The 26,531-nt window shown below is 31.3% G+C and overlaps 1 protein-coding gene and 1 pseudogene across 1 annotated transcript; one reads left to right on the top strand and one right to left on the bottom strand.

Annotated features, from left to right (window-relative positions):
- The first annotated feature begins 5,089 nt into the window (after nt 1–5,089).
- Nucleotides 5,090–7,503, top strand: LOC145075519 (membrane protein PM19L-like; annotated as a pseudogene).
- A 5,806-nt stretch (nt 7,504–13,309) lies between these two features.
- Nucleotides 13,310–19,892, bottom strand: LOC145072258 (Insulinase (Peptidase family M16) family protein). Its single transcript, XM_079018654.1, has 25 exons — nt 19,659–19,892; nt 19,469–19,544; nt 18,606–18,673; nt 18,361–18,452; nt 18,178–18,251; nt 18,042–18,085; nt 17,896–17,947; nt 17,653–17,775; nt 17,471–17,583; nt 17,146–17,401; nt 16,958–17,043; nt 16,782–16,868; nt 16,576–16,679; nt 16,385–16,487; nt 16,201–16,296; nt 15,916–16,105; nt 15,636–15,697; nt 15,263–15,367; nt 14,950–15,151; nt 14,638–14,846; nt 14,434–14,558; nt 14,276–14,327; nt 13,977–14,063; nt 13,775–13,897; nt 13,310–13,674 (listed from the first exon to the last, which is right to left on the bottom strand). The coding sequence occupies exons 1-25, from the start codon at nt 19,788–19,790 to the stop codon at nt 13,432–13,434; spliced, it is 2,904 nt and encodes a 967-aa protein (XP_078874780.1). The 5' UTR covers nt 19,791–19,892; the 3' UTR covers nt 13,310–13,431.
- Between the last annotated feature and the right edge of the window lie 6,639 nt (nt 19,893–26,531).

Genomic DNA, 26,531 nt, shown 5'->3' with positions numbered 1-26,531 from the left:
AGATATATGCTTTGGTACTTAACATAATCATTGTTATCATTTTTTTGATTCATTTTGCAAATGAAAGTTGTATTTAATGATGAATGATATCATGCTTGAATTGACTAGCACCATTTTATATTGTCATTGACTTTTTTAAAGTTAACTTGTAAATGCCATCTTTGCTTTGACTTTTATATATAAGCATCACCAACTAAAAAGTATATATATATATATATATATATATATATATATATATATATATATATATATATATATATATATATATATATATATATATATATATAGGTTCAGGTTTATTTGAGATCATTCTAATTTTGTGAGACCATGAGACCAAATCTAAAAATAATTTTAAAATGCAAAATAAATGGAAAAATCCATTAAATATTATTTTCGGAACTTGAATTAACTTAAAAAAACGAAAAAAAATAAAAAAAAAATCCGTTTTTTTTGAAAAATACATGAAATATTATAATAGAATATTACACTGACATATTATAAAAAATAATTTTAAAATCCAGAATAAATGGAAAAATCTAAAAAAAAAATTTAATATTATTTTCGGAACTTGAATTAAGTAAAAAAAAATTAAAAAAAAATTCCATTTTTTTTTAAAATACGTGAAATATTCTAATAGAATATTACACTCACATACTTTAAAAAATAATTTTAAAATGCAAAATAAATGGAAAAATCCAAAAATTCTTTTTTTAAATATTATTTTCGGAACTTGAATTAACTAAAAAAAATTTAAAAAAAAAATAAAAAAATAAAAAAATGCGTCTCACGGTCTCACAATATTAGGCCGTCTCACATGAACCTAACCCTATATATATATATATATATATATATATATATATATATATATATATACTATCACGATTTTATATTTTCATTGACTTTTTTAAAGTTGACTTGTAAATGCCATCTTTGTTTTGACTTTTATATATATATATATATATATATATATATATATATATATATATATATATATATATATATATATATATGACAATAATTGTTGATGCACCCTTAGTATTATAAGCAATGTTTGTTTATCTCATTTTATTTTATAATATACCATCATTTTTAAGTATGCAATTTTTCTTTTTGTTAAAGATGGGTATTTTTTTGTACCATCATGACATTTTGTGTAACTGAAATTTTTATGATCTATACAAATCTAATGGTGTGGAATGTGGAGTAAATATTTATATACATTTTCTATATTTTTCACTTTTTCAATTTAAATCTAAACTTTCAATATTTTTCAAGAAAAACTCTTACGAGTTGAATACCCTTTTTTTCTTTTTGGCAAAGTTAGTTGGTTTCCGGTAGCTCACGTTGAATTTTTTTCCAAACAGGACTCAACCTTTGTTTTCACAAAAATCTAATATTTTTTATTTTTTGATACTAACCTAGATGTTGTTCCTTAATGATTTGAAGATGAGTTTATATTGATTATGATATTTCTCCATACTTAGATGGTAAAATTTTATTTCATATAATTACATGTTAAAAGATGTTAAGTTAATCATCTACGTATTGCATCTTATGCATAAGGTTCATGGGTAAGATGACCTTGTCTGGTATAGGCACTTTACAAGTTTTTATTTTCTTTTTTTATTTACTTTTTAGGTTCATGAGGTTCATCACAAACACATTTTTTATATTCATGGGTGTTTTTCATCCCTCGTATAACCTTATATGTACAATTGTTCGTTTATGTGGTTCAAATATATTACGAGGTTTGGAGGTTTATCGAAGGCATTGATGTTTCTAGATAAGTTTTTGCTAGCAACGTGATACATGAGGGATGAAGTAGACTCATCACAACAATAAGATCCAGTTTGCGTATATGGATACCTTGGACAATGCATGTTGTAATATGAGTATTATGAGTTATTACATGATGGACTTGTTTCATCCCTGTAACATCCCAAGATTTGTCATTTATAGTCCCTGGGGATGGAAGGGTGAAGCCATGAAAAGTCTAAGGGCTAAATTGCAATTTTGGGATCAGGAGGAGTACGCTGCGCGTACATAAGGGTGCACTGAGCCTACTAGGCGCGCCCTAGTACGCTAGTGTACACTTGTGTACATTGGGCGTACTCATGACAGAAGAAAACCCTAATATTTAGGGTTTGGGGGCTATATAAGCAACATTATGAGCACAAAACCCTCCCTTACCTCAGCCTCCACTGCTTAGAGTCGTTTTCCCCAAACCCTAGCCATTTCCTTGAGTGTTTGAGCTTACTGAGTGTTTCTTGAGTGTTTTAAGAAGAAGGTGTTGCATTAAGGAGTTGGAGAAGAAGATCAAGCATGTATATCTGAAGTTGGTATGTGCCCTAGAAGCTCCAGAAGGTAAAAAGTTTCAAAGTTTATGCATATATGTATAGATCTTGGCATTTTTGCTTTAAAGAACCATTTCTTGTCCCAAAAAATCCCAAGATGGTGCATGATGTGATTAGGATGAAATGAACTGCCCTTCTAGACTCTTGAAGGGGTTTTGAGTGATAAAAATGAGGTCCCAATGGCTTAAGATGTCCCATGCATGGAATAGGAAGGTGTTAACGGATTAAGACCAAGTATTAAGAGCTTTGTAGACGTCCAAAATGATAAAGTTCATGACTTTATGGGTCCTAGGCACATTTGGTCACTGGATCTGAAGTTTGGGCTTAAGTATTTAAGCCATTAAGCACTTATTCAGATTTTGGCAAACCACTATGTACGCCCAGCGTATCGGGTCAACCACCCCGATGGTGGTCAACATCAGGACGAGTACCCCCTGCGTACATCCTCTGTTAGGCCTTTCGCATTTGCGCTTTGGGTTTTGGGCTGTTTGTCGACTAATTGGATTTGGGCCTTTGCTGGACTTTATGAATATAATGTTTTGGTCCAGGTTTTGATAATGGATGTTAGAATGAGGCCCAATTAGGGAGTTGGGCCGAATTTGGTAAATTGGGCCAATAATAGGCCTTACATATGTGGACTTGTAGACCATGGATTTGGTATTAGGCCTTGGCCCAAACTAGAGAAAAGGCAAATTGGACTATATGGATCCCTTAGTCAAGATTGGTAGCCCATAGGTTGACTTAGCATTTGTTATTTTGGATAGTTCGGGATTCTTGTCGGGACGGTGATTCGGGAAACTGATTCTTCAGTTCTGATCTGACATTGCAAGGTGAGTTATCGTCACTGTACTCAAGGGTCTAAGGCACCAAGGTCGACCCTTTGATTTGTTATTTGGGATTGATATTGTTGTGATATGTTAGCTCGGTATCATGGTAGATAGGATGGTTATATGTTAGTATGATATGTTAGATCAGTATCCTGGTAGATCAAATGTGGTTATGCTTAGTGATCTATAGTTTGGTTTGACTGTTTGTATGCTGGTAGGAGATTACCTGTTATATGTGCACATGATTGATTGGTAGTTGAGGGTATTCTATCCCGAGGATGATAGGACCCTAGTATGTTGTCTTTATAGAGTGTTATATGATTATCTGATATAGGTGCACATGTTTGATTGGTTATGGAGGCATTCCAACCCGATGATTGTGGGCCGAGAGTATTCCATCCCGAGGATGATTGGACTCGTTGTATGTGGTCATTCCAACCCGATGGTTGAGGGCCTGGGGTATTCTAACCCGATGGTTGATTGGACTCATAGTATGTTGGCATTCCAACCTGATTGTTGAGGGGCCTGGGGTATTCCATCCCGATGGATTATTGGACCCATAGTATCTGTTATATATGTATTGTGTGTGGGAATTCCAACCTGATGGTTGTGGGCCGAGAGTATTCCATCACGAGGATGATTAGACTCATAGTATGTGGGCATTCCAACCCGATGGTTGAGGGCATGGGGTATTCCATCCCGATGGATGATTGGACCCATAGTATGTTGTTTGTTATTGTATATGTATTGTTGTGTGTATAGGTATTTTGGGGGTAACTCACTAAGCCTTCGAGCTTACGTTTATCGATTATTGTTTCAAGTACAGCGGATGACCGCAAGAAGGCGAAGGCGTGACCATACACTTCCTCGATTTATGATTTTGATTTCTGGGAACTCTAATGCTTAAACTATTTTGAAAACACTTTGTAATAATTAATGGTATTTTGGATTTAAAAAGTTTTAAATTGGCTTGATTTTTATGGATGTTACAATCCTTCATGACCTCACATATCTATGGGCATGTTTCACCCCTCATTATCTGCATGTCCATGCACATCTTTCATCCATCATGTACCACTTCATTAACGGAAACTTATCTAGAATTATAAACTCCCTCGATAAGCCTCTAAACCTCATAAAGTGTCTTGACCATACAAACAAGCTCATAAACATACATGGAACATGGGGATGAAACATGCTTATAAACTTTCATATCCTTGGGTATGTTTCATCATTTCCATATGCTATATGTAGGCATGTTTCATCATGCCCATATGCTTACATGCATAAGATATTAGTGATGAACCTAAAAAACCTTGTAATGTGTCTAAACCACATAAAGTCCTCTCATCCACGAACCCTACGCATAAGATGCAATACATAATTAAATTATTAACTTAACATATTTCACAAATATAAACTCATCAATAAATCATCGTAGTACCATGAGATCATCATCAAAGCATCATAATCACCATAAATTCATCATGGTCATATCATCTTAAAATAACAATTAGGTTTAAATCAAAAAAGTTCCATGACATGGCAGTTATTAGGTAGATGAACCACCGAAGAATAAGTTAGAGAGTTGCAAGCAACAATTAAAATGAAAAGCTCAAACACTTGAGTACAAAGATACCAAAACAAAAAGACAACCTAAGATGATTCAACATAAGAATTCATACACTTGAGTAAAAAGATACCAAAACAAAAGACAACCTAAAGCACATGGTTTTCTAATAAGTACAAGATTAACATTCAGAAACAACCAAAAGTGTATCGACAATAAGTGAGTGGTGGGGTTACTCAATCTTAATGGAAAACATGAAACATTAGTATGCAACCAATCAACATGGGGTTTACTTGACTACTACATCTGGAATTTTCAAGCTTTTTGGCTTATTAAAAATGGCGCAAACAGTTGGACGAAACATAGTTGCACAATTGTTGTTCCCCAACCTTGTTATGTAATTTATCCCCTTAGGGTTTGCTAGTTGGTGTCTTAACAGGGTTCATCAATGAAAAGTCATACCACCCTAGTAAGCTATCATCTGCATGTAGCAAATTGATGCGGTATCTAACCTTTTTTATTAAATGTTTTGGATGGGATGGATCAACAAAGTTCTTCTTGGAGTTTTCCATACCAACTTTTTTTTCTTAGAATAGTATCAAAATTCATAGGTGGCAACCACCTTAGGGCATGGAGGAATGACAACCTTGTTGCCGATAGATCATATTCTCTGGTTGCATGGTCTGTCACTAATCTTGCTTTCATGTAACCTTTTTGGTTTCACATCAAGTAAATTAATGATAATATGTGGTGATTGAACGGGGTCATCGAGAGTTGAAATGCATGTTTGCATGCAATGAGATAAACGTAAGAAGGCAAAGAGTGTGGAGGTTGAAGATAGTGGAAGCATTCATTATAATCTTGGCATTCACGATTGTATGTAATGTTGGTGCATGATGGTTTATACAACAGCAGGTATATGATTAACACTATGGAGTTAGAGGCATCATGCGGAAGAATGTGGCATCAACGGGAGCAAAATTTGATTGTCGTTTATATATATATATATATATATATATATATATATATATATATATATATATATATATATATGTGTGTGTGTGTGTGTGTAAATGGTAGATATATATTAGTTTCATAACTGTCATGCAATAATATAAGATGCAAGGCTAAACAATGATGAAGTATGAGATATAGTTTTATTCTTATGAAAACTTTACAAAATCGCTATATTTTGGATAACTATCACAAAAATAATTAAATTTTAGATTTTTTTTAAATTATATTACCTAGAATATTATGTCACCAAATAGTATCATATCAATAAAATCAACATGTCAGCATGACACACCGGCTGCCAACCTGACCAGTTAAATGGTTACGATTGTAACAATTTAATAAAATAAACTGTCCAATTTTAGACAAAAAAAACACAATCAAAATTCAATTTTTATGAAAACTTGGTGATTTTTATGAAAAAAAAAGTTTGTTTTTTAAATCCTTTTCATATGCTTAGTGATAAAATAAGCCCATGAACATATAAAATGGATGAGTGATGAACATCAAAAACCCCCATAATGTTTTTGAACCATACAAATTCGTCTCAGCCGTAAACATTGTGCATGAGATGAAACACATAAACGACTAACTTAAATTTAACAAATATAAATTCATCAAAAGATCATAATGATCATAAACTTATCATCCCATCATAAAATTTTTAGTTATTTTACTGTAATTTATCTTAATTTATTTAGTTATTAGTTAAATACTTTCTATAATATTAATCTTTTAAGAACTTTTTATATTAATCAATGACCATCTTTTGAAAACAAATAATCACATATTTTATGCAAAAACTTACTAGAAACACTTAAATAATAAGAAACAAAAATTTACCAGTTGAAAATAAAAGGAGAGAAAGGTCGTTTCTGACTTTCTGTGAAGTCCGATGACTAACTCCTAACGCGTTCTTTGGGATCCAAAATAAGTCAAAGGAGAAGGGGAAAGAAGAGGGAAACGGTCCATCATCAACAACACCCTTTAAATTAAATCATTCACTTTTCAAACCAAACCACACACCACATCCTTTCACCTTTCAAAATTCTATCTGGACTCATCTTTCCGGCGCTCTCAGCTCCGATCACATATCATCGTCACCAGTGTTTGATTCAGTTTCAGTTGTGTTTGTGAAAGAATTGCTTTTGTTAATTATAATGGGGAAATACATTGAGATATTGGATTTAGGGGTGAGAATGGCGGCTAGATTTCATTCTCACTGTCCCCAAACGGCCCGGTTGTACTACCATCCTCCTTCAAACTCCTTAGAGAACAGCTGTAGATCTCACGCGCCACCAGCACTAGAAGAATCCGGCAAAATTAGACGGTTTCAGGCGAGCATGAGTTTCAATACGAGAGAGATAATTTTTTCTTCGGCGATGTAAATTGGAGGAACTCGTAAACATTCATTGATTCATTTTTGTAGTATTAGTAGTTCAATAAATATATTGATCTGAATTTGTTTCTCGTACGTAAACGCTGTTTCATATGCGTATGATTATGAATCGTGCAGTTATTGAAATAGGGAACTTGAATTGGTTGAATATCCTGAAACTGGTTTCTTTCTTAAGCCATAAAAACCAAATTTTTATTTGTTAGAAAAGAATTAGACGACCATCAAACCGAATCAAACAACAAAGTTGCGGGTAATTTGGATTTGTTAAAATTAATCGGAAATTGTCTCCCTCTCCAACCACCCTCCACCTTCCTCCATCACCTAAAACGGGTGAATTAAATAAAATATAGACTAAATGTCTAAATTACATCTTTAGTCCATAAGAATAATGTAATCTTGCAAGGATGGTCCCTAATCAAAACTAAAATAGCGTTGTCCACCCTTCACCCAAAAGCGTCAAGGTGGAACCCCGAACCCTTAAAGACCCATCATCCTGGTCTTAGGGGGTGTTTGACTTAGCTTTTCACAGCCAAAAGTTCTTTTTGTAAAAGAAAAAAAACAAAAAGATGTTTGGCAAATAAGTAACTTTTGGAATTTTAATACAAGGAAAAGCAACTTTTTGGAAAAGTTAGAAAATCCTGACTTTTTGTAACTTTTTGGAAAAGAACTTTTGAGCTTTTAAAAGCTAAGCCAAACACGCCCTTAATTTTCACAATTTCATGAATTCTTATTAAATATTAGTTTATAAAATATAAACCGTTAAAACCATGGTTACATAATTAATTATTTTTTATAGTAAAAACTTAAAACTATTAATCATTTATTTTAAATAAATTATTAATTAAGAGATTTTTTTAGTTAAATAAAATTATAATCATTGATTTAAATAAATATTTGATATTATAATCTGTATTAATATTTATTATAATATTATTAATGTAATATAAATAGAGTGAAAAATGTAAAATTTAAAATTTAAAATGGAGAACCAAATAACATTAAATTAATTAAAAGGTCTAATAAAATGACATATGATAAAAAAAAACTTATTTTTTTATTAGAATATGAAGTCTCTCTCTCTCTCTCTCTCTCTCTCTCTCTCTCTCTCTCTCTCTCTCTCTCTCTCTCTCTCTCTCTCTCTCTCTCTCTCTCTCTCTCTCTCTCTCTCTCTCTCTCCATGCACATATATATCTCACAAACTTAAGTAGCATTGTAGTCTACCCTGCGTTGCGGTTTATGGTTGTGTAGGAATTATATTCTTCATTTAAAAGATAACTTTATTGCCTATGTAAGGATTTAGATGATGCAAAGAGCCATGTATCATTTTTTTTTCATTGAAAAAAAGACTAATGGATCACTTTTTTCTTTGCAAAAAAATGGAGATAAGGAGGTGGTGGATTCTAGAGAGAGAGAGAGAAAGAGACTCTAAATTTGTTACAAAATAAGTATTAATGGGTTAAATGGTTGTAACGCCCTCACACGAGGAGGTCTTTAAGGTAAAAGAGACAAATCATATACACGTGTTGTGCACACGACGAGACATGTCGTATTTTGCTTTACCAATATGAAAACGACCCAATTATAAAATAAAAATGACTAACACGAAAAATAAAAATAAAAATAAAAATAATACGTTTATTTAATCATAATTAATAATACATAGAACAACAAACACATGTTAATATTGTGAATTTTGTGCTGTATTTTAAAAATAAACACGAAATCGATTTTTTTATCGACATGAACGAAAAATCAAAATTTAATTTTGTCCAGGTTTTATTTCGTATCGTGTATTTTTTTGTTATATCGTGACATGGATTGCCACCAATGTTTTAAAACGCGGGTCGACCCGGCCGGTTCTACTCGTTGGACCGTGACCCGGGGTAGAAGGCGGGTCAATTGAGAGCGGTTTTTGTAAAAATACGGACCGGATCGAACCGGTTAGGTTTCCCCTAAACTGCAGTTCGACCACTTATGTTGAACTGGTTAAAACCAGATTGACCCGTTTTAATTGGGCTTGGATAGTTAGATACAAGTAGCAAATGCCAAAAACAACGAGCCATTTGCGGTTTCTTTAATGTTTAAACTTTGTGGACATCAAATTATTGGTTTTATATGTTTATGCATTATGCTGGAAAGTAAAAAGACATAAAAATAGAAAAAGACCATAAATCGGGTTGACTTGTCGGTTCAATCAGTTGAATCGATTGACCCGTGAACCAGTCATCACACCGGGTCAACTAAAAACCCGGGTTTTAAGACATTGACTGCCACCCATATCAGAGAGAGAGAGAGAGAGAGAGAGAGAGGGTTAATAGGGACCAAGAGTGAAACAAATGAATCTTTTGGACTAAAGATGTTACTTTATTCAAACCTCCAGGCCAAACATGTAATTATTTAGTCTCTATATCTAATTGAATGAACAGGAGCTTTTATGAATCTTAGATTTTTCCCACCGTTGTCCATAAGCACATTTAGTATTTATATATAGATTAATAAAATATTTCTCTAGGAAAAATAACTGTTTTTTTATTGGACTTTTTTTTTAATAGTAAAGTTTTTTCTTTCAAACTTTAGCAACAATTGTTTGTGATGTTAACACTTTTGGTCTCTTATTCTTTAATGTTACACTATTTTGTTACAATAATTTCTACAACTTGACAATTTTGGTCCATACTCTAATATTAATTATAGTAAGCCATAATATTGTTTACAACTTGGTAGTTTTGTTCCCTTCTCTAATATTAATTTTTGTCTTTCAACATCTAAGCACCATAGTTCCTATATTTTGTCAACTTTCGTCCATTTTCTACACCTTGACACTTTTGGTCCATTCTCTAATATTAATTACAGTAAGCCATAATATTTTCTACAGCTTGACAGTTTTTGTCCATTTTCTAATATTAATTTTCTTTTGTCAACATCTAACCACCATACTTTCTATAGTTTGTCAACTTTTGTCCCTTATGTATATTCTAAAAAATTGTCTCATAAACAAACACGAACTGTGAAATCTAAAACAACCAAGAAAACAATAAAAAAATTTCCCGACCCCTAGCAACCCGAGGGCACACCCTTTGGTTTGTATAAAATGTTTTTAATATTGACACATTGTTTTCCATAAGCACATTTAGTCTTTGTATAAAATGCTTTTTATATTGGTACATTTAGTCTCTATAATTTTATAATTTATAGAAAATGTCATTTGAGGTTTTATTTTTTACAAAAGCAGTCCTTAAGAAGGAGGGAGCCGTTCCCTCCCAACTCACCGAACCCACTACCACATCATTTTTTCTCTTTTATTTTTTTTATCTTTCCCAACCCATAACACATGGAAATCTTATCTTTTTGAACCCACTCAATTAAAAAAAATATAAAACAATCAAAGGTAAAATCTTAATTAGCAGTTGTCGGCGGTACAACTCCTGCTTTAACGAGTGGATTGATCATTTGATTGGTTTCACTAACCCACTTTATCATCTCTCTCTACTTTCTCTTTCTTATTTTCTCTTGTACCATGCGTTTTAAAACTTGTATCTTAGTTGCTTTGTATTTTTTTTAATTGAGTGAGTTCAATGGGTTCAAAAAGATAGAATTTTCATGTGTTGTGGGCTGGAAGATATGAAGAAAAAAAAGAGACAAAAATTGATGTGACAATGGGTGTTCGGTGGGTTGGGAGGGAACGACTCCCTCCTCCCTTATGTTTAAGATTTTGTATGTTTGCAGGTTTGGATTCTACTCTAGAAAAAAAAAATTACAAAAATGATTCGTGTAATTTACAGAAAAGATCATTGTGCAGCTTTTTTTTACAGAAATGATCAATTTGTTTAAAAAAAAAATACATAAATAGTTCTAACCTAATACTCTCTCCGTCCCAATATTATTATCCACAGACAAAAAACATATAGATTAAGAAAAACATTAATTATCATTAACTTTATATAATAAAATGACAGTTTTGTCCTTACTTTGCATTTAATGTCCAATTAAATGCTTAGTTGTTTAAGTAATAATAAAAGAGTATTTTGATAAAAATGTTATTTATTTTTAAAAGAAAAGATGGACTATAATTTTGGGACGGATAAAGTATAAAATTTGCACCTAACATCCCTAAGAAGATATTGCCATATTTTGCTCTTATACTTTTTGGTTTCACATTTTGGCGCATAAGTTCGGTATATTTGTAGGTTTGTTCCCTATATTTTCATAGTTAGGTAAGTTCGCGACTTAGGCCTTGTTTGTTTGCCTCTTAATTGGAAAATTAAGAGGTAGTCTCTTAATTTTTACGATCTAGACCGTTTGATAGCTTCTGAATTTATACCTCTTAATTTGTTAGTCGCCTCTTAATTTTTCAGATTTGGGGATATGTCTGAATTAAAGAAAAGAACGCGCGTTCCTCTTTTGCCCTGATACTTCATCTTTTCCTTCTTCTCTTTCTTTCACAAACGTCGACACCTCATTCTTACTGCATCTCCAATTGCACAATGACAACCCTCTGATATCCCATCCGCCACCAACTGACTGCTGCCTCTTCCCGCGCTGCCATCGCCATCGATTGAGGCTTGTCAGAAATCCCAAAAGGCGAGCGACAATGCTTCTGCGATTTCGAAAATTCTAGCAACACCGATCTCATCTTCGACTGCTTGATTACTGCCGGATGATTTGATTTCTCCAACTCTCGTTTTGTCTTCCTCACTTGGCTATGATAAACAACCAAACTCGACACACTTTCCTCTGCTGCCTTTGTATGATTTTTCATTCCCTCTCGTTTTTATTTGCATCTTATTCTAGAGTATATAATCCAATGTTCCATTCAATCAATTTTGGAAATACACAGTCAATTTCCTAAGAAAAGTAATGGCTTTCTATTTGCATCTCATTAAAGCTCTTAAGCACACCAACTGTTTGTGAAAAGTCCTGTGAGGTTTTTTAATCAAATCACAAAGTTGTGATCCATATAAACATACATTTCAGATTGGAAAGTCTTGTGAGGTTTTTTATCTGCATCTCATTGAAAATACACAGTCAAATATATGCTTTATAGAATGGTTTTTTAATCAAATTACAAAGTTGTGTTTGATGGGTATTAATGTTTAGATTGTCTATTTTGTAATCATACTCTTGGTTGCAGTTTGATGGGTATTATGTTTCTGAATTGAAGATAAAAAATAATATTGACTGACCTGCTGCAAAAATAAGAATAAAGGGCATAATGGTATTTTCCTTGTTATTATCAAGTGGGACTAGATTATTCTAGATTGCATGAAGCATCGAGACTTTGGATGGCCGGAAGAAAGGAGTTGGTTGATGGTTTAAAGGCTGTGCAAGAAAATTTTTCAGGGGTATTTTGGTCTTCTTTTTGGAATTTTACATAAAAAGGCTTTTTTTTTTAATGTGATCCATGTAAACATACATTTCAGTTAGTTTTTATAACCTATTGTAAGCTTGTTTTTGTAAAGGTGAAGACATGAAATAACAATGTACTTTTATATATTTCTTTACTATAGTATCATACTTTCACCTTTTCGTATTAGAGCATAATATTTTGTATGGTGTTTATATATATATTTTTATAATTATTTAAGGAGTTTGGTTCGGTTATTTTACAAATAGAAACATTGAATTCAACGAAAAATAAGATGGAAGGGTAAAATGGTCATTTTTATAATTCAGCACAACAATTCAGAGGTTCCAACCAAACAACATATTAAAAATTCAGATCTTAAAAATTCAGACCCTCTTAGAAATTCAGACCTCTTAAAAATTCAGATCCTGCCAAACAGCCCCTTACTAGTTTACTTTAAAATATATAATTGTTTTCTTTTATCCAGCTTAAATACGTAATATTACCAAACATTTTATAAAAGCAAAAATCTATTGATATAAATTTTGTAAGATATTGATATGTATTACACGAAGGATAAATTTGTGACGATTGTTGACATCAACTTTCTTAAAAGTTGAAAGGGATTGTCTTACAGAAGAGCAAGTTTTGAGATGTATACGTTTATACAGCAACAAATTTGTAAGACGAAACCATGTTTCCAAAAGGGATTTTAGAAACAGCATAATTTTAAAATATAGAAGTGGTTCCATGATAAAGTTGTAAATATGCGAAAAGTAAAAGTACTTTTGAGGTGAGGTATAGATAAATAAGGAAATATGTCATTATGAAAGTAAAAGAGAATAAATTATAGTGCATATAATTTAATAGTATGTAACAAGCAAGCTCTTTTAATTGTGTTGATTGAAAATAAATAAAAGACCTCAGAGCTTCATATGACCGATACCTCCTTTGAACGACCCGTAAAGAGGCCTCGATCTCCTGAAACTGAAAGCATCTTCAATATTTACAATTTTGCCCTCGCCTGCATCTCCTGTGTCCTCTGTAGCGTGTGTGGTAGAGAACACCTGCACACTTAAAGCCTTCTTTTGTGGTGCACCCGCTTTTATATGTTCATCAAAAAATTGGATCATTTCTGCCTTGCTCAACTGCTTCAATGCCGCCACCTGTCTCATTACATTGCCATTGCCATTGCCAACGATTAAATTCTGTCTGGATAAATAATATTCTAATAGTATTATTCACAAAGGCCAAATTTGTAAAAACCTCGTGGTCTTTCCTATCAAATTTGAGGGTGCCATCTTGGATTTCTCGCCAAAAGTAACTGGATTCTTCTCTCAAGTTCTTGTGCTTCTCAAGCTTCACCTCAATCAGTGCATTAACATTGCTCTGCACCATTATATTAGATATTCAGATCAATAAAAATATTTCATATTTTCATACGAAAATTCCAAATAAGTCTTGTGACCTTGAATTCATCATCTGGCATCTCATAGAGTTTAGTCTCAAACATCTTGAGAAATGCTTGAACCCTTGACTCGATATGTTTAGGGCCCTGTTAAAATCCAAGAAACCAGATTAGTATCAATGCCATGTGATTGTAATAATTTTCTCTCTTGAGGTCTGTGGTTTTTCTTTCCACATATATTTTTGTGTTCTTATTTCTCTATCATCTTTCATTGGGCAACTTGGAAATCTTTAATACCATTTTACCAACATTACTCAAGTCATACATTATACAAATAAATAACACGACAAAGATCCCACCTTTACTGTAGATTGTATGATGAACTGCACTCCACGGATGCCAGAATCGTTCCTAATATATTCAATTTCATAAATATTGATTCTCATTAAAAATCCAAAATGAGACTTGGGCCATCATTTATAAAAATATAAAAAACAAGTGCAAGTGTTTCATATACCTCTGCATAAGCACAGTGATGTAACCAAGTTGCTCAACTGATCTAAGTTGGTGAAAGGCTGGTTGTTTAGCAATAAGAGCAACCAGCTGAAGTTTGATATTCAACTTAAAATCATCCTGATGTACCTGTATATATTATACACAATTAACAATTAGCAATTTCATTCATCATTATGTCTTATTATACTTGAAAAACTATGCTTACCTGAATGTAGTGAAGAAGAGCTGAATTTTCATCACTTGGATTCAGACCCTCTTTACTATAGCAATATGTAACACCCTTTTCTAAGTTGACCACCCTATTTGTCAGATGCTGTGATGGGAATAGAGCTTGAGACAATGGTTTTGTCCCCATAAAAAGTACATCTTCAACATGTTGAATCATTAATTCGGCTTCAATTGATTCAATATTCCCTGGTCGTTCAAATTAAGCACAATGATAAAGCTATATATATATATCTTTAGATAACAAAAGAAGAAAAAACACAACTGCATAGAGTAATAATGGTATAAAAACCTGCTGCATAGCACTCTATGAAGATTCTTGACAAAATTTGAGGATAAAATCTTGAAAGATGTTCAGGTTCAAGAACAGAAAGAACTTCAAGCTCATCAGTCCAAGGCCATGATCGATCTTTTACAAGTAATGAGCAGTGATACATGGCCTGCTGATATGGCTGTTGAAACTTGTAATTTTCATATTCTTTCATGACCAATTCCTACAAAAAGGACATGTAATTACACATACATACATACATACATAAGTAACATGAGATACGACAACAGTGGATAGTCATTAACATAATAAGTAACTATGCCATTTTTTTTACCTTGATCACATAGAACCTGTCTGATTTTACTTCAAAAGTTGTAATTTTCGCTATTACAGTGTCGAGTAAGATCTCTAACTTGTGACTATATCCAGTCAAAGTCACCTGAATTGTTAATAAAAACAAGTTCACAAGTAAAGAGTAAGTGTCAAGAGATAAGATATTAATAGTAATTGTTAACAAGTTTTAAAATTTTAAATTAATTTCAACGTGAGAGGAGTTGGGTGGTAAAAAGAAGGGCAAATATGTAAAGGGTTAGTGTTCTAACACATTAAGCCATGTTTTTTCGCTTAACCCATTAAGCTCATTAAGGTCAAAAGAAACAATCCCTAAACATAATAAAATACTAAAATTATAGTGAGAATTTTTGTACCTGAAAACCATCATCTGTGTGAGAAATGGCATAATACAGACCAGCAACCTGAGCATCGTAAGCTGAAATTTACAAATAACAAGTATTTATTTAGAATGTAATATGTAATACCACAATAGTAAACAAATAAATATATGTGTGTGTGTGAGAGAGAGAGAGAGTTAAAATAATATTAATATATTATATCAGACAAAAGCCATAAAACAGATGCTGTAAACCTATTTATCAAGTGAAATAAACCAAAAAGTAGACTTAAACTTCTTTTGTGAGTAGCACTAACCGTATTCATTCAAGTAATCCATCAATAACCGTGTAGAAATATCAGTAAGAACATTTGCTTCAGGGGAACTGCCAGCAAATGGGCAGTAAAAATCCAACTTAACATATGCTTTTGGAGTAGAAAATGTTGTGTCAGGCTTATACCACAATCTTGAATATTGTGATTTCCTCAATAAAACTGGAATATTCACCTGTTTAGAATTTAAAACACCACAACAGAGTTAAATTGGGGAAGATAATAATAGAGATATGACTTCAAAACTATATCACCAATCACAATTCACACCTTTTCTTTCACATTCTTAATTGACAAATCAGTAGGTATGAACACATTAGGACATGGCAAATGTAGGTCTTCTTCAGGAGCTTTTTTCATCCATTCCTGAAATTTATTTACATGTGTGATATTAGGGTTTAAATAATTTTGATTACAAGGTCAAACACATGTAAAGAAAAGTCAAAAGTAATACCTGAATGGTGGAAGCCGTGATTTTTTCAACAGAAAATGCAGTTCCATACCATGGCTCTGTCAGCTCAGTATGTCCATCAAAGTTTGTTGACTCCCAAAAGATTCTGGAAACAGAAGGGCATAATTGAGAAATCATATAATATAAATTTAGCCAACACTAACAAACTCATTGATAGATGGATGATACGCTACCTGACATTGTTTGGTGTGAGCTCATTTAGTGCAGACTGAATAACTTCAGGGGAAAAAGTGGAAGGTAAAGATGATCCAACTAGCCAATCTTTTGAAGGGTATAACTGCAATGTTGTTCAAAATGATTATTCGAATAAGTAAACAACACAATAACTTCATATATAAGTTTAACTTGCCACAAATCATGACACAAAGGTGCAAAATACCTGCATATTTGATGAAATTTTCACCACATAATCAATCGGAGGAATCTTGTCCTGATAGTGGAAAGTCATCTCACAGATTGCGGAAAGCTATAGGGATCATGTATCAAAATAACATCATTAGAAAATTGAAAAGGCATGAACATGATATGATAATATTTGCGAGCATTTTCAGGTACCTCATCAAAGATCCACTTGCAAACACCAGATTGTTGCAAGAGTGTAATGTATTTGAAAAGGAGCCCAATTATAAGTTCAGCATTTTCTGGTGTTTTCATGAAACATATATTACAAATGATGTCAATATCTATTAAAACACACACACACACAGAGAAGAGTAGAAGAGTAGAAGAGTGGAAACACTGACCATGGCCAGCATCAGTTAATTCAATGACCACTTTAAAGAAAGAGAACTCCATAGTCCAGTCTGATTCACCAGCAGATAAGCTTGTTGCCCAACCCAATTTCTTCAAGACATAGAAGAGGGATCCTTCTCCTTCATGACCAATTAAGTGGCCAAGATACCTACTTGGCCCTTCCATGTAATGATGAATGCCAGGTGTCATTGGCCATGTAATTCTCAGCTTGTGACCACGTTTTACAGGAACAGTTTTCACAATAACCTGATAAATAAATCCAAAATCATACAAATGATACATAAAGCAAAACAAGCTTGCTTTAAGGACTCAGACCTGAAGATGTTCAGGGGTGCATGGTTGACCAGGGAAACTCGGATGGATGCGGTCAATATTCCTTATTTCTTGGAATTTGCTCAGTACCCTGTTTTCAATTTTATCCAAGCTTTCTGGAGTGCAGATAATAATATTAAACACAATGGGTTAATTAAGGCTATAAAAACATGACACATGCATACCTTTTGAATATATAACAAGATTCATGAGGTTGGCTGAGTAATTTTCTTTGTAGAATTTGAGGAGTTCATCTCTTGTATCTACCCCTCTTGCCTTTGGCTTTACCTCAAGTGTATCCCAGTTCCCTATGAGATACAAAGCAATACATCTGTTATTTAGCAGTTTCAGAAACCTAAATTTAATACAGATATTCCATAATAAATGATCTTTTACAGATTAAACAAGAAAGAATGTGAAATGCTAACCTGTACTGAACTTGTGGTATGGATGACCTTCTTCACTAAGATGTTTTTGCAGCTGCAAAGTATAATTAAGGCAAAGAAGGAAGTTAGAGATATTTTTATAATGAATCAACTTAACCACAATCTTTATATGTAAAAATCAACATTACCTGATTTATTCTCCATGCATCAGAGAGTAAATTCTTCTGATTCTCTGCATACAAGAGTGGAAAGAGGTTGTGACTAAAAGATCATCAATAGAAGTACACAATAATTGAACAATCAACTTGTTAAATCAATGCTGACCAGAGTCAACGGCTTTTATTTCCCTTGTAGTTGCATCAGATGACATTAGTGGTTTGATAAAGAACTGTGCAAATCTATACAACAAAAGACACGATACAAAAACAGATTAGTTTGAATTCTGCAAGGACAAAATGGGAATGCGGTGAACAAATTAAAGAATTGTCAAAAACAAGTGAAATGTACCTATCTAAAGCCTCTTCAAAACAGTCAGCATTAACATCAAAGTAGTAATTGGTGTGCTCAGAGGATGTATATGCATTGGTACGACCTCCATGCTATAAGTAGGTAACATATATTTGAGTAAATGTAATTATTGGATCTGATAATAAGCTAGACAAGAACAGATCATTATATGCATCTTTGTGATTCATCTTCTATGAAAGAACATGAGTACCAATGGGAAGAAGGAAAAGTACAATATCAAGTACCTCGGATATGTATGTAGAATAACTATCCTCCAAAGGGTACTTCTCACTTGCATAAAACAGCATGTGTTCTGCAATTCAATTTTAAAAGAATTAAAATGAGCTTTAAAACATCGGACTCATCAATCTTGAGTTATATTCTGACCTCCAAAACTGAGTATATAGATAATTGTATGAAAATTATAGTCAACAAATCAATTACAAATGCAACTATGTGATCATATGGACATGTTGGTTTCTCAGAGATTGCATTTCAAATGAATTAAAATTATTGCTTCAAGAGGGTGATTGATTAGCCTCAAAGAGGCAGGCACCCTAACTCATCCAGACAGAAAGAAAGGAATAAGAAGTGGAAATGATTTATAAGCAAGTTAATTCATGGAGATTCTAAAAGATCTTATTAACATGAGATTTTGATAGAAATTACAGGTTTTCAAGGTGAAATCACCTATTACCATTGAGATTCAAAAATGACTTCAAATAAGTAAACACCAATTTTTCTCAGTTTTAGTATTTCTTATGTATAAATTTTAATGGAATTCCATATTTTCTTGAATATTTCAAAACTTTATCACTTTTGAAGTAATAAATCAATTCATTCGACCTAAACTTACAATGTAAACAGTTAGGACTATGTTCCTCCATTCACAATCCCAATATCATCATGAAGAACCAAAGTTTTTATATTGATTATTTGATTAAGAACATAATATGATGCTAAACGCTTCCAATGTTTGATGAACATGATCATGATGTCGGATATATAACTTCCGTTTCAAGTAAAGCACATAAACACAATCTGCTGCAAAAAGAAAATATCAACAAAATTGATAGTTGATTAGAGATGGAAGAACAGTATGTCGCACCAAGAAAATGAGCAAGGCCTTCGAGACCTTCAGGATCGCTAAACGAACCAACACCAACATTCATCGAGGCTGCACACTGAGAAAACAAATGGATTGTCGATCTCATTATAGTCGGTAGTTATTCATCAACAAAGTAATAAAAAAAACCCTAAAACTGATAAATTTTGGTATGATTGAGTCAACGATAGACCTTATCGGTATCAGGATCACTGATGAGAAGAACTTGAAGAGAGTTGGGAAGGACTATTCTTTTGTAGTCTCTTGTGTCCGTTCGGGGCTTGGTTATCTCCACCACCTCCACGTTTTCCTTTCCGACAGCCATGGTTTCTTGCTGCACCGGTCGTCGTTCCGAGTCTTGTTTTACGGTGGAGATAGCAGCGGCGGAACACGTATAGGGCCCGAAACCAAAACTTGAAAACAACACGTTAAATTTTGTTAAAGAATTTATAAACAACAAAATTAAAGTCATCACTAAATTATATTTTATAGCATATTATTATTTTATTATTTATTATATATAAAAAAACAACAACTAGTATATTTTTAGGTTTTAGACTTTAATCTTTTCTTTTCTTTTTTTTTTTCCTGTATTTTAACAGGTTTGGTTTTATATAAAAAATAAATTATAAAAATATCCATTTAATTTAAAAAATGTTCATATGTATTTTTTTATATTTTATATTTTAGACTTTAAGCATTATTTTATATATTGGCAGACTTGGTCCCTATGAAAAAATTAATTACAAAAAGGTCTATACACCATATTTTTTACAGAAATATACATGTATTTAAATATGGAAAAACTACAACAAAATCTTTATATATTGATTTTATAATCGATTTATTTTTTATATCTTTTTTATTCAATTAAGTCCTAAAAACCGATAATCGTATTTAATTTAACCATTTAACATGGTTAACAGGTCATCTAACTTTCAAAAATTACATATTTGGCCCAGGTTTCAAAACTTATTACAATTTTGATCCAAAATTTACATTTTTTGCCCGAATTTAATTTTTTTTTACAAATTTGGTCCAAAATTTGCCATTTTGACCCAAAATTTAGAATTTTGTTATGAATTCCTCCTAACTTTAGTTTTTTTTACAACTTTTTTTTCTCAAAAATTTGTTTCGAATATGTTTTTTCTTTACAAAATCATATTTATACAAAAAAAAAAACATATTTTCACAAAAAAAAAATCTTATATTTTCTATATAAAAACTTTTTTTTAAAAACTTGTTTGTATACGAATTATCTATTTATAAAAATAGGTATTTATTAAGTACATAGCAAATCCATTTTTATAAAAACAATGTATACAAACACATATTTAAAAAATGTAAACAAACAAATATTTCATACTAACGTGTCTATGTGTGTGTGTGTGTGTATATATATATATATATATATATATATATAATCATCTTTGTGTACATTTTTTTTTATAAAAAACGTGTTTGAATAATTTTGTATATAATACGTGTTTGTATACATTTTATATATAAACATGTTTGAATACAAATGCATTTATTATAAAATACGTGTTTATAAAACATATATATACATATGTGTTTACAAAAGAAATATATATAAACACTTATTTGGGTGCATATAAATATCTTTTTACAAAAGAAATATATAAGTTTACTATAAAATAGGTGTCTGTATATATTTTCTTATAAATATGTGTTTGCATACAAATGTATTTATAATAAAATTGATGTTTGTATACATTTATTTTGTAAAATATATGTTTGTATACATTTTTATTATGAAAAAAGATTTGTATATATTTATGTACTTAATGAATACCTATTTTTATAAATAAGTATTTCGTATACAAAAAAGTTTTTATATAGAAAATATAAGATTTTTTATTTGAAAATATGTTTTCTTTTTGTATAAATATGATTTTATAAAGAAAAGACACATTTGAAACATTATTTTGAGAAAAAAAAGTTGTAAAAAAACTAAAGTTATGATGAATTAATAACAAAATTCTAAAATTTGGGCCAAAATGAGAAACTTTGGACCAAATTTATAATAAAATTTAAAATATGTGTCAAAAGTGTAAATTTTGGACCAGATAAAAGGATTAAGTTGAATACGATTATCGGTTTATGAGACTTAATTGAATAAAAAAAGATATAAAGACTAAATTGATTAAGAGGTTAATATGTAAATACTTTATTGCAGTTTTCCCCTTAAATATTATATTCTTTGGTCCATTACACTAAAAACTTAGAAAAGTTTTCCTAACTAATAAAAAATTTACAGATTATGTCTTGTAAAAGGGATAAAAACAAACTTTTGTCCTGCATCCCACAATGAGGAAGGAGCAATTTCTAGTCATATAATAAAAAACAATTCCAATATGAATATTATTGTTTTTTGTTTTCCTAATTTGGTTACAAAAGTTTAGTTCATACTTTAGCAACAAATCTACTTTCCTGTTTCATACTTTGTCCAATTTTCTTATGTCGACAGATTTTGTCCATATACTTTCGTACACTATATAAAAAAAGCAAATCTTTACGAGTAATATTATTTTATGTTTTCATAATTTGGGCATAAAAGTTTATTATTTCCTAGTTTGGCCACAAATCCACTTTCTTATTTCATACTTTAGCTAAAAACTTTCTTATGTTGGCATATTTGGTCCCTGTATTTTCGTATATTGGCAATCTACACCCCTTAGAATGGCAGATTACACCTTTTACTTTGAAGAATGGCACTTTCCATCCTTTTACTTTGTAAAATGTCATTTTTATCCCCTCAAATTTGAACAACAACAATTTCCACCCCTTAATGTTGACATATTTGCAGGTTTGACCCCTAGACTTTCTTATGTCGGCAACTTTAGTCCCCCTAAAAAAACTGTGCATACAGAACGATAAAATGATGAATAATAGTACTTTTCTTTTATGTGGCTAGAACATAAAAAGCAAACCATCACATACGTTCCCCACGAAGCGAGGGGGGACAATCTCTCTCTCTCTCTCTCTCTCTCTATATATATATATATATATATATATATATATATATATATATATATATATATATAGAGAGAGAGAGAGAGAGAGAGCACTAGGTTCAGATATTTAAAGTAATTATTGTGTTATTGTATTCATAAATGTGGGCCAATCAAAATTAAATAATTAAATAAATAAAAAAGGGTAATTTAGTAATATGATTAATAACTTCCAAAAATAATTTCTATAATCATGGTATTGACTTTTAACCTAATTTATCTAGGTTTATATCAAATTGACTTTTTCTAACCTTAAATTTATCCCCTTCATAAATCGACCTCACACCCTTGATTTTTTTTGAAGTTGATCTTGAAAGAGACAGTCTTTTTTTTCTTGTTTTGCTTTGGTTATGAGTTAAGAAGACAATGTTCAGAGATATTGTCATTCAGGAAATCGTCGGTTGATTTTGATACAAACAGTGTTTTATCAGATTGGACGTCTACATCAACGTCGTCGGCGTGTTCATGGCGGGGGTTGTTTGCTCGAAAGACAGTCGTGTCACCGCCGTCAATCTCACCGGTGGGTATCTCTCCGGTACACTAAACCTCTCTGATATTTATTTCGCCGAAAACTATTTCTACAGGAACCTTTCTTTCTCTTCTTCTTCTTGTTCGCTTCAAACAATTGATTTATCGGCGACTGTAATCGTTGTTTCTGACATGCACTAGCCTTCGTTCTCTAAGCTTATCAAAAACAAACTTTCTGATTCTTCAGTTTTGTCTGTTTCTCTCTCCAACTGTGCAAATATGGTCACGCTTAATTTCTCCGGTAATAAGTTTGCCGGAAACCTTTCGAGCACTCTCGCTTCTTGCAAGTACCTTTCATCTTTAGACCTTTCCAACAACTAGCTTTGAGGTGATATACCTATTGGTTTTATCCTCATAGGACCATTCACTCTTATATTCCTTAAGAACCTGCCTCCAATTTAGTTCCAAATCAACAACCTCTTTCAATTCATAAACATCTCCATATTCATTGCATAATCTCTGTTCTTGTTTCTCAATATATGTTGGCAACTCCAAAAAGAACTCAAATATGATGTTTGGTAATTGATATGAATTTGTTGATGTTGCAGTGATTTAGGTTTTGATGTTGTTGTGATTTTGATAATTTTTTGATGTTGATTAATTTCCGATTCTATGCTATTCTGAATTTCTGATTTCATATTTTTGCTAAATTGTTATTATATTACTATGATTTTATTTTTGATGTGGCGTTCGCTCTTATTTCTTTTCAAATAGATTATGCTTTTCATTTCTGTTATGATTTCTGAAACAAACTAGAAATTAATCTCGCCCCTTTCTGATGTTCTAGAAGCATTAAATCGGTTTGTGTATTTTATACAAATCCAATTCTATCGGAATAGAATCACGAATTCAAATTTTATCGGAATGGAAACACGAATTCTAATTCTGTTGGAATGGAATATGGATATTTTCTTATTGATTATACATGTTCTACAATTTTTGGTTATTGGTTTTGGTGCAGTTAACAAGTCCACATATTTTTCCAAAGGAATATAGTTTTTTATTTATCATTTGCTAATGTGTTATTGGATTTTAAACTACAATTTGATTTGTTTTTACAGAAGTTGATGCTTGAAGAACGAAACACAAAATTAAAAGTGTTTCCCAACAACATTATTCTTTTAGAATGAATTAGTGTATTTGTTAGATTTTGATATTTTTTTCCGATTTGAAAGTTTTTTAGTTTTATTCTTTAACAATAAATGTAATTTTTAATAATTATTACATGTGTTCTATAAGAATTAACGTAATTTTTGTTTTAATTCTTCAATTGTTGGTTCGATAATTTGTTATTTTACAAGGAAATTTTAAAGTCATGATCAAGAAATATGTTCAAGAATATTTTTATTATTTTATTGTTCTAGAATATTTTTATTTTTGAATATACTTAAACATATTCTGTCAGAATGTCTGAATTAAAAACTTTATAATTAGTAAAAATCGGATTTTTAAAATTAATAGAATCTATGATCCCTTAAAATATCCAAATTTCATTTATTAAATCTATATTAATTGACTAAAATACCATTCTAGTTAAATTAGATGGTATTTTTCAATTATATTTAATTCAATAATATGTATTAATCACTTTTTTAAAATAAGTAAAATAATTGGTCCACATTTATGTATACAATAACACAATAATTACTTTGAATAGAATAACGTAAGCTTTTATATATATATATATATATATATATATATATATATATATATATATATATATATATTAGGATACCCGTGGTGCAGAGGCGCGATATAGTTTCTTTCGGCGATTAGTGTTTTTCCATAAGACTATTACACCATAAAAATACAACACCTCGTGATTAGTTTCTTTTTGACAGCCAACAAATAGTTTATTTCACCAAGCGGCAGATAATTTCTATTCAAAGATTAACTTTCTTTGTAGACATATCAGTCACTTAACAAAACAACAACAACAACAAAAAATGATTGTTGTATTTTATATATTAACATGAATGGTTAAATACAAGTCCAAGTTTTTTTCACTTGATCTTTTAATAATTAGCATCATAAGGTATATAAGGTATATGTTGTTGGGGTGATTTGTTTATAATATTTTGGTCCATGTTTCTTATAAACATGTGGTATTCCTAAAAATATGTCTAGCGTATATGGTTATTGTTGTTATGTTTTGCCTTTGTTGGATGTACTAGATTATGACCCGCGTTAAACGCGGATAATGATTAAATAAATATCAATGTTTTAAAAACCGGTTTGAACTGCCCGGTCGAACTGGTTGGATCGGGAATCGGGGAAGGGAGCGGTTCAACTATCACCGGTTTATGTCTATTTTTGAACCGGATCGAACCGGCCGGTTTTTATAAAAATCCGGTTGAACCGGTTCAATTAAACCGGTTGAACCGATTAATTTGAATAAAAACACATGAAATTGAAACCTTTTGCATAATAAACTTTGATAGTTTTTCATATTTATTAAATTTTTTTTGAATAAAAGCACATGGTAAATGTTATGAAGTTTTTTGATGCGTTTATATTCATCTAGGAATTTGTTTTCTTTTTAATACACGTGAATTGATGTAAAACTTATGGTTATGAGTTATTAATATTTAAATTGATCTACAACTTATTTTCATGTGTATTTTAATGTTTGAATTTGTAGACATTAAATTCTTGATTTGTGTATGTATGTATGTGTAGGAAAATACGAAAAATGATGAAAATTGTAGAAACCGGTTTACTCAGCGGTCGAACCGGTTAAACCGGTTGAACCGGAAACCGGTCACCATACCAGTTTAACTAAAAAACCGGTTTTTAAAACATCGATAAATATCATATTAATAGGTGGCTTTGTCTTAGGTTGAATTTTAATAAAAAAAATGTTAGTTAGATTCATTGTTAGAGTTTTTGAACCAAACTTAATAGATAAAAATATTTAATATTTATATTAGAGCAATTTAGTTTTTTAATACAGTAATTTTTGACATAAATAATCTATGTGATCTTCGTTTTATCACAACATAATGCGACTTCTTATTAAAACATGTTGTGTAGTTGCTTTATGAATTAAGTGTGTTCGGCGTACCAACCCTTATGGAGGCTGATATGGCTCTTCTCATATCGGTCATGTAAAACCAAAAATAACAATAAGTTGTTACATGTACCGGCAACATTAAATTTTGCAAAGAAATTCGATAAACATTACAAATAAAGTGAATTGTCATAACCATAAACATCAAATTCATACATTGTAACTTGGTCGATTTCAAAGCATTTTTCCTTATAAAAATTAAAATATGATTTTTTAGGCTACACCCAATCACATATACATATCTTCCGATCATATAAATTATTACAAAAAAATGTTATTAACAAAAATATAATATTAGTTTCATAATTTGCTAAAGGTTAACACTAATAAATAATAATGAACTTTCACAAATCTTACATTTTGGTCGGTACATCCAACTACCAAATGAAATCCGGTTTAGATGTTTGATTCAAGAAGTGCATCCATTTAGAAT

This window comes from Lactuca serriola, chromosome 9 (genome assembly GCF_051521515.1).
Source record: "Lactuca serriola cultivar US96UC23 chromosome 9, Lser_US96UC23_V15, whole genome shotgun sequence".
Taxonomy (NCBI): Eukaryota; Viridiplantae; Streptophyta; class Magnoliopsida; order Asterales; family Asteraceae; genus Lactuca; species Lactuca serriola.
The sequence above is the reverse complement of the archived record's forward strand: the minus strand, read 5'-3'. Positions and strand labels throughout refer to the sequence as shown.

Excerpts from the sequence above, each read along its gene's own strand:
- LOC145072258 (XM_079018654.1), bottom strand. The coding sequence starts at position 19,790 with ATGGCTGTCGGAAAGGAAAACGTGGAGGTGGTGGAGATAACCAAGCCC. Across the intron at positions 18,674-19,468 it reads AGGCCTTGCTCATTTTCTTG|AACACATGCTGTTTTATGCA; the intron begins GTGCGACATACT and ends ATTGAATTGCAG. Across the intron at positions 17,402-17,470 it reads GCACCCCTGAACATCTTCAG|GTTATTGTGAAAACTGTTCC; the intron begins GTCTGAGTCCTT and ends TTTATTTATCAG.